This window comes from Gobio gobio (genome assembly GCF_949357685.1).
Source record: "Gobio gobio genome assembly, chromosome: 3".
Taxonomy (NCBI): domain Eukaryota; kingdom Metazoa; phylum Chordata; class Actinopteri; order Cypriniformes; family Gobionidae; genus Gobio; species Gobio gobio.
In genome coordinates this window covers 5,570,559-5,588,058 of record NC_137099.1, presented here as the reverse complement: position 1 = coordinate 5,588,058, position 17,500 = coordinate 5,570,559, and the positions used below count along the sequence as shown (strand labels likewise).

The window sequence follows — 17,500 nt, the reverse complement described above, 5'->3', positions numbered from 1 at the left end:
TCATAAAGTTAGCTAATAATTCACACATTGACATCAGAAATAAAAATGAGTGTTTCTCACGGTCATTTTACGCTGGTCCAGGAACTCCAGCCCAAAGTAATCTCCCTCGATGAGGTTCAGATGAGCACAAACCAGGTCAAACAGTGCCTTCCCTGGAGCGCGTTGCTGTTAAAACAGAGAAGAGAATCACTTATGAAGCGTGTTAGACATCAAGCACACACAACACCTGTGTAAATGGGCACAAAGCATGTGGAATCGTGTAAATGAAGATCTGGTTTCACTCATAAAATAGCTAGCAAACGACTTCAACATCAACCGTCTTAGTTTGTATTTACACTGGGGCAGGGATGAAAGACTTCACTGAAATGTATAATTACAGTAAACGCTGTCTGCAAACACTAAAGGCAGCAGCAACAAGAGTTTGTCATTCAAACAAGCATCGGCAAACAAACGCTCTCCTAATTGGCCACTGGCGATCGCACAACAGTTTTCACAAGACGCCTGCTGCAGGTGACCCATGACCTCACTGTTAAAACTAGGCCAGACGACACAAACACAGACATGTGCGGCACAGCTGGCGTTACAGTCCTGTCAGGCATGAAAACACACTGACCGCCAGCGCCATTTCATAATAAAGAACCGTGCACAGCATTTCCATTCAAACTTCTGCTTTCATTTGCAACCAAAAGAATCCTAATTTTCATACAGGGTTCACAGTGGAGACACTAGGGATGTGTTTAGATTCATAATACTGTAGTGATGCAATGAAAATATTGATTTTGGAAGGCCGAAATCATTGACTGGAATGCTGACGTTTAATTAGTGCATCTCCGATGGTGTGTTTTGACTATGTCCAGTGATGGGAATAACGGCGTTACAGATAAACGGCGTTACTAACGGAATTATTTCAGGATTTTTTCAGTAACGAGTAATCAAACGAATTACTGTTCCTCCCGTTACAACGCCGTTAGCGTTACTGAGGGGGGAAAAAGCGGCGTTAGTCGCTTTACTATAATTGAGCTCACTGAAGCGCTTTTCATCCAAACAGGCTCTCTGTCAGTCGGACCTGCAATGTGTGTGTGTGTGTGTGTGTGTGTGTGTGTGTGTGTGTGCGCGCACTAGCCATGCGTGTTGGGGGTGGGTGCGGTGGTACACATAACTGATGATGATTGGTGGGTGGGAGACAAGGTTGAAGTTGATAGGTTGAGTTCACACCTATTTTTTTTCACGGTCTATGGTTCACACACACACACACACACACACACACACACACACACACACACACACACACACACACACACACACACACACACACACACACACACACACACACACACACACACACACACACACACACACACACACACACACACACACACACACACACACACACACACACACACACACACACACACACACACACACACACACACACACACACACACACACACACACACACCAATGACGCACACGCATATGCACATTCAGGTTCAACGTCCAACGACTTCAAAGGTAGCTTTCGCAAACTGGAAGTATAAGCGCTACTTTTCCCTCGTTGAGGTGAAAGGTAAGAATGTTTATGTAACGTGCAACTTATACCCAGGAAGAAAGAGTCTCTCCACGCCGGTGGCAAGTCATTCTGAAGCGCCTCACATCATCATATGCCACAAAATTAGTGGCTAAAAACCCAGGTGATAACGTGAGCTCCACTACTAAAGGAAAGTATAGTACTGATAATATTTACACAATATTTACACTATAGTAGGCCTACTGATAATATTTACAATAATGTATTGAATTTGATAGGTGTCTCTTACATTGTCCCAGAGCAACATTACAATAGTGTACATTAATGTACAATGTTTTATAATAATAATTTATTCTATTTAGTGTCCAATTCATTCATTTAACATATCTAATATTGGGGGCATCCAAGTTATTTGACATATTTGAACATTTGAAGAAAAAAAAAAAAAAGTAACGCAGTAATTACTTTCCCTGGTAATTAGTTACTTTTATAATGATGTAACTCAGTTACTAACTCAGTTACTATTTGTAAGAAGTAACTAGTAACTATAACTAATTACTTTTTTAAAGTAAAGTGCCCAACACTGACTTTGTCAGTGTCTGTTTCGTGCCAAAATGCGGATAAACTACAACTTGTACCCACTATCTCCACCAGAGGGCACTCCTCCCGACTCCTGCATTTCCCATAACCCATTGCCTGGACTTATGTTTTGATTCCTTACACCTGTGTCTCATTATCTTGTTAATGCTGTCTGTTTAATGGTGCGTTCACACCAGACGTAAATGAAGCGTTTTGCCCGAGTGATTTACATGTTGTCAATGCAAACACGTGAACAGACATTCAGCCCGAATGACAGCGCCAACTTTAGTTGAAAAATCTGAACGTTGGCGGATATTAGCACCGCGTTAACCAATCAGGAGCTTGCTCTAGTAGTGACAACAATGAGGACAAAATCATATGTGGATACCCGGAGCTGTACGATACATCTTCATACTTTATAGAAACAGGAATAAAAAGGATCTTGCTAGGAAGAAAGTGAGAGAGGAGGTTGGACAGTCTGGTAAATTGTAAAAAAAAAAACGCTCTTTACTCAATTTGAGCTCTACATAGGGTGATTTCACGGTGATTGGGACACTTTTTGCCATTGAGATGACTTGGAAAAAGTGTCCCATTCACTCTGAATTCACTGAGACTACAAGCTAGCTAAAGCCGGCAAATTGAGCTTATTCGCCGTATTTTAAAACAATCCATGTCAGCCATTTTGCAACGAGACGAGCCGGCTGACAGAAGCCCCTCCCATGATGCAAATTTGCGTCTGTTGTGAAATGAACGTCACGTGCGAATGAAGCGAGTAAACTCAAAATGTTAAAGCGTCCAACTACGCGCAAATATCGCGATTTATTCGCGCAAGTCACGTATGGTGTGAACGCCCTGTGTTTTCACTCATTCATTGCAAAGTCTTGTATGCGTTACACTGTATGATTATGTCAGTGTCTGTTTCATGCAACAATGCAGATAAACGACACCATGTAAATATTAGTGATGGCCGCTTTCAAACCACTGCTTCATGAAGCTTCGAATCCTTTACGAATCTTTGGTTCGGGGCGGGGATCAAACAGCCAAAGTCACGTGATTTCAGTAAACGAGGCTTTGTTACATCATAACGGTTTTAAATGTTTCGAAATTTCAATGGTTCACCACTGGGGGCGATGATCTCTGATCCCATGAATCATGCGGATATATGATGCGTATTCACTGAGATCGCCCCCACGATGGACCTTCAGCATTTTGGTTGCAATTGAAAACTATTATATGATGAAAAATCCTGGAATGTTTTCTTCCGAAAAACGTAATATCTTTTCGACTGAAGAAAGAAAGACATGAACATCTTGGATGAGATGGGGGTGAGTAAAATATCAGGAAATTTTCATTTTTCAACTTATCCTTTAAGTTGATGCATGAACAAAACTAAACATCATTTGTAGCACACCTCCCATGCCATAAATCACAATAGGCTTTGTGCATGTTTACTTTTGATATGAAAGGATGTTAATAAATAAGACTGTAAACAATGCAGCATAACTTACACCTCAGAACAGCCATTAAATGGCCATATTTTGTTAGTTTATTTAGCTAGAAATATAACTCTAGAGAGGAGCACTTTGACAAATATATCCACTTTATTACATATTCATTATATTTTTATTTAGCCTGTTATGTCTTCATTATTAAATGCATCCATACAGCCATCATAATGAGCTATATTTCAACACAGAATCAATGAAAAGTTGCCTTATGTGCAAATTAAATATTTATATGTGACTCAGTTTTTATTTTAGTGTTGATTTTTTTTATGTGATTTAATTAAACTTTCAGTTTTCAGCTGATTAAATCAAAAATTTCGGTTTCAGAGTTTTAATAAATAATGAATTTAGGTAAATCACTATAATAAACGCACCTTTTCATATTTAAAAGTCAAAAGCTCAGGCATTTCCTTCTTTTCAAGGAATACAAAGCCTTTCAGATGTGCAGAACTGCTGTAGGTCTGACTCTTCTACAGTGAATGTGACGCAGGAAGAGGTTAACCTCACCGAACCGGAGCAAGCACGCCGCTGCCCTCCACACAGCTCTTCAAAACTTCTCTGGATTTCATCACCTGACGTCCAGCCAAGCAAAGCGTCCAGCATCTGCCGGCTCACGTCCAGAAACACACATTTTAAACATGGCACACGGAGGGCGAGCTGAGGTTAGCGTTTGGGAACCAGGCGTTCATTTAATATATGGAGAATTTCCATTAGGGGAGATAAATGAGCCGATATATCTGCGTTCCTCGCTTCTTCAAGCAGAGCGGAGCTGTGTGCATGTTTACAGTAACGCCAGGCAAACCACTCCCTGTGAATAACGCTCTCTCAGGACCACATGAAAGGGTGTTTAGATGGCATATTTACTGCATGCTATGATAACAGATGATCATAGAGGTCGAAAATAGAGCAAAGCATGTCAGAATGATCATATTAATGAAGGCAGCATTAATACTGTATGTTGCCATAAACGTTCAAACTTTTTGACTCTGAATCTGTTTCAGGGCAATAACTATATATAATGCTAAATAGCAGTTAAAAAATCCCATAAAATAAAATGTGTAATCTCAGACGAAACATCTGAGAGGTTCACAGAGGATATTGACATAAAATAAAACACTATAAACATATTTTTCTATTTTAAAGCCAATTGCTTAAAGTGAATTTTGGCATCACAACATTATACCCTAATGTTTAAAAAAATTATACTAACTTTCAGTACCAGTAAAAAATGAAATCGATACTTATATTCAGAAAGGACGCATTAAATTGAACAAAAGACTTGCAAAATCACATCTTTTGAACTTTCCATTCATAAAATAAAAAAAAGACTAAATGGTAGTTTAACAAATGCCCTTAAAGGATTAGTTCACCTCAAAATGAAAATTTCCTGATAATTTACTCACCCCATGCCATCCAAGATGTCCATGTCTTTCTTTCTTTAGTGGAAAAGAAATTAAGTGTTTTGAGGAAAACATTTCAGGATTTTTCTCCACACAATGGACTTCAGTTGCAACCAATATGTTGAATGTCCACATCAATGCAGTCTCAAAGGGTACTGAGTGATCCCAGCTGAGGAATAGGGTCTTATCTAGCCAAACGATCGGCCATTTTCACACAAAAAAATTTAAATGTATATACTTTTTAACCACAATTGATCATCTTTTGCTGGTCTGCAATAAGCCAGGCATTATGTAACGTCCGTTGAAAAGGTCACACCGAACGTAGCGGAAGTACCGAATCAAGTTTTATTGTATGTAGAATGACATATTTATTATTTCATCTTTATTTTTATTTCCTTTTAATTTCTATTATAACTATTATACTATATATATTTTTATTTTATTCACTTATAACTATTTTAACTTAATTTCTGTGTAAAGCACTTTGAATTGCCACTGTGTATGAAATGTGCTATACAAATAAACTTGCCTTGCCTTGCCATTTAATTTATCATTGTTTTACCTGTTTTGTTAAAAAAGCGTTTGTATTAGTCTTCGAACATTCACTTTGTAAACAATTGGGCTGTACTTCTGCCCACTTTCGGCGTGACCTTTTCAACGTACGTTACGTAATGCCTGGCTCATTGCAGACCAGCAAAAGACGATCAATTGTGGTTAAAAAGTATATACATTTAAAAAAAGTGTGTGTGAAAATGGCTGATCGTTTGACTAGATTTAAAGGGTTAGTTCACCCAAAAATGAAAATTGTCATTAATTACTTACCCTCATGTCGTTCGACACCCGTCAGACCTCCGTTCATCTTCAGAACAGAAATGAAGATATTTTAGTTGAAATCTGATGGCTCTGAAAGGCCTCCATTGGCTCAATGCACAGTTCACTCTCAAGACCCTTAAAAGGTACTAAAGACGTCGTTACAAAGTCCATCTCACTACAGTGGTTCTACAATAACTTTATGGAGTGACGAGAATAGTTTTTGTGCGCAAAAAAACCCTAAATAACGACTTATATAGTGATGACGATTTCAAAACACGGCATCATGAAGCTTCGAAGCGTTATGAATCAGTGAGTCGATTCAGCAGTTTGAATCGCCAAAATTTCAGCAGTTTGGCGGTTTGACACGCGATCCGAATCATGAATCGACTCACTGATTCATAACGCTTCGAAGCTTCATGATGCAGTGTTTTGAAATCGTCATCACTATACAAGTCGTTATTTAGGGGTTTTTTGCGCACAAAAACTATTCTCGTCACTCCATAAAGTTATTGTAGAACCACTGTAGTGAGATGGACTTTGTCACAACGTCTTTAGTACCTTTTAAGGGTCTTGAGAGTGTAAAGTGCCATTGTGCCAATGGAGGCCTTTCAGAGCCATCAGATTTACACTAAAATATCTTCATTTCTGTTCTGAAGATGAACGGAGGTCTGACGGGTGTCGAACAACATGAGGGTAAGAAATTAATGACAGAATTTTCATTTTTGGGTGAACTAACCCTTTAAGACCCTATTCCTCAGCTGAGATCGTGCTGTACCATTTGAAGAACTGCAAAGCCCTTTGAGACTGCATTGATGTGGACGTTCAACATTTTGGTTGCAACTGAAGTCCATTGTGTGGAGAAAAATCCTGAAATGTTTTCCTCAAAACACTTTTTTTTTCCACAGAAGAAAGAAAGACGTGGACATCTTGGATGGCATTGGGGTGAATAAATTATCAGGAAATGTTCATTTTGAGGTGAACTAATCCTTTCAAATAAAAAGATATAAATGTGCAAATCTCCAAAGTTGCAATATAAGCAAAAGAAACATCAGAGAGGTTCGCTGAGGATATTTTCACAAAATAAACACTAAAAAATCAACTGAATTAGCCATCCACAACATTTCACCCTAATGTTAAGTATGAAAAAAGTATATTCTTTAAGGTTTTCTAAATATTGCACTACCGATTATTTTTAAGAAATTAATACTTAATTGTATTAAGCAAGGATGCGTTAAATTGACCAAAAGACTTTGTTTATAAATTCTATTTAATTTCCATTGATGAAATAAAAATAGGTTACACTTTATTGTAAGGTGACGCAGTTACATTGTACTATAATAAGTAGTAGTGAGTAATATTATAATATAGAGTTACGCTTAGGGTTTGGTTTAAGGTTAGTAAAATGAAGTGTTACCAAAAAAAGGCACATCAAATAAAAACAGATTTAAGTGCGGATGGTTGCAAAGTTGCAACACAAGCAAATATGCTAGACGGAACCTCTAAGAGGTTGGCTGAGGATAATTTCGCAAGAGCATCTTGTTTTGCTCTTCCTGTAGCAGCGGCGCGGCGTCTGCAAACCCACGGGCACCAGCTGTTTCCACGCGGTACGAGCAGAAGGGCCCTGGAGCCGCGGGGGGAACCGGGAGAGCTGCCAAATCGCACACCCGCCGCCTGCTGCCAACACCGGCCGGCCCACCGACCACACGGGAGCGGAGCGCTCTCACTGCAGCTGGAGGCTAAGGCGAGCGGACCAGGTCACGCAGGGGTCGGTGGGAATCTGACCCCCAGTGTAAACAGCTGATGTCATGCGAGCCGAGAGATCTCCGCCCGGCATGATGTTTGCTTTGAAACACAAGCTCAGATAAGGGCTTGGGCGGATAAACAGCTGAAACATCCAGTGACTTTCAACACAAACTCAGGAAACACTTGCCGTCAACATGAAACGACTTTTGATTTTTAATACGTTTCCGGTCTTCTGAAAGATTATGATATTAATCTTAAGGGAAAAAGGGATCTTCAGAATCTTCCTTTATAAAGTAATTCAATGCTGCATCTCTAAAATGACTTTTTCATTTAGGTATCAGGGCTCCAGACTAACTTTTTTCACTAGGAGCACAGTGGCCCCCAACTGAAAATTTTAGGGGCACAACCCGAAATTTTAGGGGCGCACACCGTAAATCAACATGCTAACCAAATCTACTAATTTCCACTGTATTACTAATAGGGATCGGTATCGTTAAGGTTTTAATGGTATTATTACTCTTACCCATACTGCTTATCGATCCGGTACTTTAACAGTATTCTTACCGGTTCTTTTTATTATACTTTATTTTTATTTTTTTTATAAAAATAAAAAAAACATAATTAAGAACATAATTAACATGGCTTTATAATCTGAAAAATAAAATATCTATAGCAAAAGAAACCGCAAAGTTTGAACAAAAATATAAAACATCTATTTGTAAATGGACCAGTGTGCAGGCATTTGGAAGGTCTGCTAACATTAATATTACAGTAAAGAACAAACCTACAAAGAAATCTAATAAAGTAATGAAATGTAAAATAACACTGCATAGTTTTCACTGTATAAATTGATAGATTAATGCTTATAAAAGCTAAAGTTATTAACTCAAGAGATACGAATATTTTCTCTTTGCCTCTTGTTTGATTCGAATGAATGGCTCAATCGTCAGCAGGTTTATTAGACGCTGCCCCTTTAAGACCGATCGAATGTAGAACTAATAATATCATATTCTCCTATTTCTCCAAACTATTTACGCCCATTTAAGATATAAACTGTTAAAATAACTACTCTCCAATCCGGTCATTTTGACACCGGCTATTTGTTGTTTATTTGATGGTTTAGACGCACACACGAAGCCTAAAATATAAAGTGCAAGTCGGTCCATTTCGCAGCACACACACATAAGCCGCCTTGAAGTTGGAAACAGCGTCTCTTGCGCGGATTATTGTGCATTTAATAGCTCTTTATTATCAAACACATCCCGCAGTTTAGCAACAGTAGAGACTGCAGTTTACAACAATCACTGAATCTGACGTTTAGTTTAGGTTTAAGGAGAAATGACAGCGCAAGGCTGTGAAGGGAAGAATGAGCTCGACGGAACACGGCTATAGGAATAGTTTTTATCTCATACCATCTTTTTATAATTCTTGGAAGCCAAAATCGAAAATAAAATTAGATTAATATCACAGCACAACCCTAAAGTTTAAGCAGACTAAACTTTTGTTTAGTTCTCGTCACTCATTAAAGCTGACTGTGGTGTTGTGTTCGCTGTAGCTCCACGTGAGAGAGCTCGCCCGCTTTCTCTCTTCTGCATTGCGAATGGCAAAAATGCATCATGGACAAATGGTTTAATATTATCTCATATAGAAACGGCAGGCAAAGATAGAATTTGCCAGACATAACGTCTATCAATTATAATTAGTAAGTGTATTTTCTTAATTTCTCCAGTACCGACAGCTGGCAAATTTACTGTTCGCACATGTGCGACTGGATGTAAAATTCAGTCGCACACTCTCAAATTTTAGTCGCAAAATGCGACCATTTAGTCGCACTCTGGAGCCCTGGGTATATTGAATAATATGAACTTTTTTTTAGCACAAAAATTATCATTTTTTACACAATAACATGAAGCAGCACAACTGTTTTCAACATTGATAATAATCAGAAATGTTCATTAAGCATCAAATGATTTGTGAAGGATCATGTGACACTGAAGACTGGCGTAATGATGATAAATTCAGCTTTGATCACAGGATATAAATTACACTTTACTATATATTCACATAGAAAATTGTTCTATTAAATCATAATAATATTTCACAATACAGTGTTTCCCATACAATGATTTATTTGTGGCCACAATATCAACATTGACCACCACAAAAAGATTTCAGTGCTTCCCATTCATCAACTGTGGCGGCCCGAAAATATATTTAACCTTCTCATAATAACATAAAAGCTCTTTAATGTCGTTGTTTTGAACTATTGCTGTCAAACAAACTAAAAATATAAAAGCTCGATCAGGCTTTGTGTCCTTCAAATTGCAAAAGACTCTGTTTGCGCTGCTTAAAGAGAAGTGCACGCTTCGTTTTAGTAGTTTCCCGCCAAAATAAAAGCTCATGTGTTTATCTCTTTCAAGAAATTACAAAAAATATATATATTTTCAGTGCATTTGTTTTATAATATATGGCTATTACTGTCATAGGATTAATATTATAACTACTACTATTATTATTATTATTATTATTATTATTATTATTATGTAGTGTAATGTAGACTGAGATATCACTATGAGAGGGTTGAGTTCAGGTACAAGTCAATGCATAGCTTTTCTGAGTTCATTTTACACACTGAATATGGGTTGGAGCTCTTCATTTTGAACTCTCAAAGAGCACCAGATTCATGAATTAACATTAAAATACACAACATTTTCTTACAGGGGGACATGCCTACCACAGTTGTACCAAAATCCTGTGGGAAACACTACAATATTACCATTTTTACTATATTTTTGATCAAATAAATGCATCATTGCAGAGCAAAAGATTTATTTAAAAAACATATGTACAGTAGTATATACAGTATATTAAATAGTGTCATTAAATTAGTGTTATTAAATTATTAATTAAAACATTTACGAGTGTTGACAGCTATAAGCACATAAATAAATCAGCCAATAACCATTATGCTATATATAGGGTGTGCACGATATATATCGGCCACCTTCAGTCGATATATGTTCATTTTTAATATTAGCGTTATCGGCCCAATAAGAAAATGTGGCTGATATATTAAATCCGATAAATAATGTAATATTTACTTCAGCTGAGATGAGCACTGTTCACCATGATGGGTTTGAATCGCTTGAAATATGATTGAAATCACTTCAAAAAAGAAAAATATAGTTCAGTGCAACAATGGCAGTGCAAGCCTGTCATATCGGCTACATAAAATCATAACTGTGTGATTGGGACATGGCTTTTAATGCTGAGACTTTTGTTTTTGTAATCAGGCTCTCAAAAATTAAATAAAAATTTGGATTTAGATTTATCGGCCAATATATCGGTTATCGGCTTTCAGATATAAAAAATTATCGGTCATCGGCTTTCAGATACAAACAATTATCGGTTATCATATTAGCCAAAAATTGCATATTGGTGCATCCCTATGAAAAAAGGATCACAAAATTATATAAAATTTGGATTTAGATTTATCAGCCAATATATCGGTTATCGGCTTTCAGATAGCCTATAAAGAATCATCTGTATCAGACAAAATTGTCATATTGGTGCATCCCTACTATATACTGTGCATGGCTGTACATTACTGAAGCAAAATAGGTTGTGAATCTCACTTCATGCCGAATTTAAACGCCAACATCTCTGTGCTTAAAGCTGAAGAGACATTCTGTGATATAATGTCGCAATCGCAATGTATCGTAGGTGACAAATATTAATTTAGAGCCAGACAGCTGCACCTCACACCCTACCAGTCCGGATGCGTCCTAATTCCTCTCTATTGTAAATGTGGGAAATAGCAGCCAGCCATAAATAAACCCAGACATGCCTGCAACGTGAGACATTTGTTTGTGGTTAGCAAAAGTATGCTTCTAGACGGTAAAGTTCACAACAAGATCACTAAAGCAGAAGGAAAACCTTGGTGCCGATCACGAACACTGAGGCTACGTTCAGACTGCAGGTAAATATGGACAAAATCTGATTTTTTTTTGCTCATATGTGACTCAGATCTGTTTTTGTCATGACAGTGTGAACGGCACAAACCACATGGAATCTGATTTGTGCCACTCAGGACCATAGTCTGTTCACACTGGAATCTGATTTTAACCACATTTAAAACCACATTTGAACAGCTATACAAAAAAATCTGATCAATAAATCAGAATTGAGCACTAAGGCTCACAGTGAGAACGTAGCCTTAAAGGGGTAGCCTGGATGCCAGCCGAACTTAGCCCCGCCCACAACATTTGAGGTCGGCAGTTCGGTCTGGACTTGATCCGTAGAGGAGTAATTGTGTCTGAACAGAAGCTGTTCGGACCAATGAAATTGTCAGGGCGGGCTTTATACGATAATGGACAGCATCCCCGTCACCAAAGAGCGCTTAGGTTGAATTCGTTCTAATCCTAAACGGAGAACTTGTTCATATATGCATTCACCTTTACTATTTCTCTCAAAAATGATGATGGTGTTGGTAAGTACTCCGTGTATCCTTAAATTATTTTTTACAACACCGGCAAGATCGTAAAGATTCTACTTCTTTCAGCGTGCGTGCAGACAGGGTTGCCAAGTTTTCACAACAAAACCCGCCCAATTGCTACTCAAAACTAGCCCAAAACAAGCCAATAGCTCTCCGGGGGAATGGCGTTTGGGGGGTAAAATATGTGTTTTTTGGCAGGGTTGCCTGCTAAAATTTGCTTTCCTGGGTCTAAATATCACATAATCGGGGTCGCTTCAACCCGCGGACATGGAAAAACAGCCCGCGGGAAAACCGCGAACTTGACAACAATGTGTGTGCAGTTGAGTTCTGTTGACATTTGACAACTAACGTTATGAGTCGCTCGGTTGCTCTGATTGGTTGTAGGTCTATCCAATTGAGGTCTTTCCTGATTTGGTTGAAACACGCCCCATAATCAAAGCTCAATGGAGCGGTACCAGACTCATATTCTGACTAGAATTGAGTATGACGACGTCAGGCTATTATGCAAAATTTGCAAAATTGAAGTGTTAGAACGTAAATGTGTGTCGACAGTGTGTGTGTGTACACAACCAGCCTATAATGGTAAAAATACACACTCACTGGAGTATCCGAGGCACAAGCTGTAAAGGCCCCGCCCTCTTCTGGAAAGGGGACGGGGAGCAACAGCTCATTTGCATTTAAAGATATACACACAAAAACAGCATGTTTTTCCTTCCACTCAAATATGGGCTTTTAAAACATGATCTGTGGAGTATTTTGAGCTGAAACTTCACAGACATTCTGGGGACACCTGAATCTTGTAAAAAAAGGGGTATATGAGCAATACTTACAGTGATGCCCGAGTTGGCAAACACCGCTCACTGAATACAGCACTGACTCCAGTCCAGTGTGCAAGCCGAGGACAAAGAGGAAAATAAAGGCACTATGGGAAACTACAATAAAAAAAAAGTACTGTATCATCTTTTCAGAGAGAGGCTCAACAGGCCCCAGTGGATGCGGTACAGTAGCTGCGTCCCTCCCTTTCTGGGCTTCCACGTGTTTCTTTCATTGGATCCAGATGTTTCTATCCCACAGTCCAGCGCTGCATTCAGAGCCTCACTATTCTCCTGCTGCAACGCAATTAAAACTCAAGACGTTATCAGAGTAACGCTCGATGCATCCACAGGAAATTCCCCTTCATTTCAACAGCTGCTCATTACTCCATCCAAAACACATCTAAAAAATCGGATATTTATAGTACAAAACATTTGGATGCATTTTACAAAGACGCACAAACCAGAAATACTTCTCAGGACTGCCCCAAAATCGATTCTTATTTACTACACAATGCACTATTTTGGCCATTTTGTAGTGTTTTGGTGAACATTCGATAAATTCTGCCTACTATTTTAAACATTATTACCCATAATGCAATGCCAAGCATAAACACAAAGTATAAAACGCAAAAAAGAGTCTGTTTACACCCTGTTTAGGAGAAAGGTAAGTCTTTCACATTTTTGAAAAAGGTAAATGTAAAAGGTATTAAAAGTAAATGTGCACCGGCAGTCCAACAAAGAAAAACGCACAGGGGAAACTCGCAGAAAATGTAAATGACGTCTTCCTCAAGAAACAAAATAAGGCTCCAAATGAACATAAAATGTAATCCAGCCATTAATCTTGGCAGCACAGAATTCCAGTCAGCGGGAGTCAGACACGCTCTCATTGAAATTCAGCTCAGCTCGAGCAGGAAAGATCCGACTACAGCAACAGCCTGACAATGGATCCAGATTCACCATGAGAACTGGCAGATTCATTCACTCGTGGAAATATCACGGTTAGAGACAGGAGGATTGATCGCTTTTAATTCTGGATTGTGTTAATCATTTCAAAGACAGGCAAAACAATGAAGGAGCTTCATAATTCACTGCATTTGAAGTCCATCCGATAACGAGAGGTCAACAAATACAAAGGTCAAGAGTAGCAAACCACATGCCGAATCTTCAAATTATTCAATAAATAAGACGTATTCACTACACTTAAACTGATCAATGAATTAGCTTTTATGTGGATGGATATGCGTTAAATACTTAAAGCATGGTGTATCCAGGGGCGCCGCTAGCAATTTTGGGCCCTATGAAAGAATATGATGTTCCCTCTACCACACCAACCTAGCTATTCAAAATCTTTGTCTGCAATTTAATAATACTGACCAATTAAGCTCCGCTCGCTCAACCCAGAATGCCCCGATTGGCTGATGAAACATTGATTAAAATTAAGATACAATTTATACGAAACAAAACTTAATGAAGTGTTCACAATCATGTCTGATCAACTCCATTCATCTTCTGATGTGTCCTTTCTCACTCATGCTGTTCACTTTTCATAATCGACAAAGATTGACAGATTGACAACATAGACATAAAAAACAACATTATAATATTTAAACATAAATTAAGAACATTTGGAACAAAAAGCTAAGAAAAATGTGTTTTTATCAAAGACTACAATGTGCATAAGCAATGCTTATATATTTTTGCCTGTTTTAAAGGAACACTCCACTTTTTTTGAAAATAGGCTCATTTTACAAGTCCCCTAGAGTTAAATAGTTGAGTTTTACCGTTTTTGAATTCATTGAGCCGATCTTTGTATCTGGCGGCAGCACTTTTAGCATAGCTTAGCATACATCATTGATTCTGATCAGTCCATTAGCATCTCATTCAAAAAATGACCAAAGACACTTTCAATATTTTTCCTATTTAAAACTTGACTCTTCTACAGTTACATCGTGTGCTAAGACCAACTGAAAATGAAAAGTTGCGATTTTCTACACCTATATGGCTAGCAGTGTTGCCACAGTTACTTTGAAAAAGTAACTTAGTTACTTTACAGATTACTTGATTTTAAAAGTAAATAAGTTACTTTACAGATTACTTGATTTTAAAAGTAACTAAGTTAGATTACAAGTTACTTTATTAGTTACATTCATCAGTTGCCGACAACACCTCTGCAGCCTCAACATAAAAATGACAACCGTTTTTGCCAACACTAAACATAAAACATGTTACACTACACTAAACATAAAACACTAAACATAAAACCCTAAACATGTTAATGAAAAGGTACAAATTACTTTGTTTTTATTAAATACATTTATGAAAAACAATTTATATTTAATTTTTAATTTATATTTATATATGAATGTAAATAATTATATGGGCCTACACAAATAATATAAAATTACAAGATTTATATTTTATTGTAAACGTAATGTGCAGCTCTGTAAAGGGACAACAAATATATGATCGATCCGTGAGAACAATATATTTTTTAATAATCTTTAAGTGCACAAAACTATCAAAATATATGAAACGCTTCAAAACAGAGCGGCAACAAAGCGCTTATGCGCATCCCGGGTGCAGAATGATGCGCTTAAAGCAACATGGAGTCAGTGTGCGCAGTGCAGCGCGAGTGCACATTGAAGAGTTCACGGCATAAAGAGAAGATGAGCGTCGAGCCCACATATCCTAGTCTACTATGTAGCCTATCGGTCCAAACATTCACTGATTATTTGTTTCTTCACAGTTTTTAATTCTGGTTATTGTGCGTGTGATGCTAATTAATAGTCCTTGTGTTGTCACCTGGGTAGCGAGCACAACATCTTTCAGAAACCGCAAGATAAACTCCAGGAAGATAAATTATTTTATCAACATATAAAGTATTATAACGGGAATATATCATATGGAGTGAGCTTTACCGTGCTGCTGACTGGAACCGAACGACGCGCAGTTTTGCTGAACGGAGAATGACAGCAGCGGAGGAAAGACATTCAGCTATGGAATGGCTTTAGATGACTTTGTAGGCTACTAGCAAATAATAATATACTAATAATGATTGCTGAAGGATAATGTGACATTATATATTTCTGATGATTATTTAATTATCACGACATGCCTAATCTGAACAAGTGACTGCCTGTCTTGAGTTTTGTCGACAGACGGAGCGGCCGCCTCGTAATTCTCTATGCAGGAAAACCCTGCTGAGACTAAACAAGCAAAAATATATATTTTTACTAAGGAAAATGACAAAAAAAAAGTAACTCACAGTTACTTGGATAAGTTACTTTAATCTGATTACTGGTTTGGAAATAGTAACGCGTTAGATTACTCGTTACTGGAAAAAGTGGTCAAATTAGAGTAACGCGTTACTAAGTAACGCGTTACTGGCATCACTGATGGCTAGGAACTACTTTCTCATTCCTGCGTAATAGTCGCGGATCTTCGCGGCCGTACCATGGCTGCAGCGGCGCAATGATTCGTTGGTATTCTGTGAAACATGGTGGTTGTTACACCTTCGACTTACTATCTCAGCCCTTTACAACACACAGAACCATGGCTAATCACACAGGTAAATCCATAACACAATTTGTCGGCTGCAAGCCTGAAACTTTCTCTGCAACTACACAAACTTAGTGACGGTCACATTGAAAGTTACCTAGCTGGGCTACTTTCAGGCGCTGTAAAATCATTGCGCCGCTGCAGCCATGGTACGGCCGTGAAGATCCGCGACTATTACGTAGGATGAGAAAGTAGTTCCTAGCCATATAGGTGTAGAAAAACGCAACTTTTCATTTTCAGTTGGTCTTAGCACACGATGTAACTGTAGAAGAGTCAAGTTTTAAATAGGAAAAATATTGAAAGTGTCTTTGGTCATTTTTTGAATGAGATGCTAATGGACTGATCAGAATCAATGATGTATGCTAAGCTATGCTAAAAGATACAAAGATCGGCTGAATGGATTCAAAAACGGTAAAACTCAACTATTTAACTCTAGGGGACTTGTAAAATTAGCCTATTTTTTTAAAAAGTGGAGTGTTCCTTTAATGTGGAACTCTTTCAGAAAGTACCGTATAACACTGAAAACACGGACAGCCAGAATATTCCGTCAATGGCAGGGAAAGAGTTAAATATCTAATATTAATTGGACGAAACAAAGTGAAATCCACCTATCAGTCCCTATGCAAATATGAAATATGAAATATGCAAAGAAAAAGTATGCCTGTAAAATGAAAAGGACAGGCAGTGTGACGTCCGTCATGAGTTGCATTCATCAGCTTTCAGATATCACCCAAATATCTGCCACCTCTTCAAGTGCTGCCCTGTGGAGGAAGGACAATCCGGCCCTCACTGAAGCCCTTTCTACAGATGGGATCAGCAGGCACATACAGCACCGGCTGAGCTCGCAGAGATGCCACAACAATGATCCATTCATCCGCCGCTGAAAGAGCTTTTCTCCTGCGGGGCTCTTTTATTTCACCATCGCTCACAGCTAACGGGATGCACAAGATCTGACAACTGCTGCTCGCTCACCAGAGGAGAAAACCCTCAATCTTGTGATCAGTGATGCCAGACATGAGGAAACTACTGAAAGAGGGAGTTTTGGGAAAAACAAGCCTGGAACT

At 38.3% G+C, this 17,500-nt stretch overlaps 1 protein-coding gene across 1 annotated transcript in view; it reads right to left on the bottom strand.

Annotated features, from left to right (window-relative positions):
• farp1 (FERM, RhoGEF (ARHGEF) and pleckstrin domain protein 1 (chondrocyte-derived)) overlaps positions 1 to 17,500 on the bottom strand; it is a 134,768-nt gene that overhangs the window by 50,921 nt on the left and 66,347 nt on the right. The window contains exon 3 of the mRNA XM_079811946.1: positions 61 to 165. Coding sequence (XP_079668072.1) covers positions 61 to 165 — 105 coding nt within the window. The remainder of the gene's footprint in view (positions 1 to 60; positions 166 to 17,500) is intronic.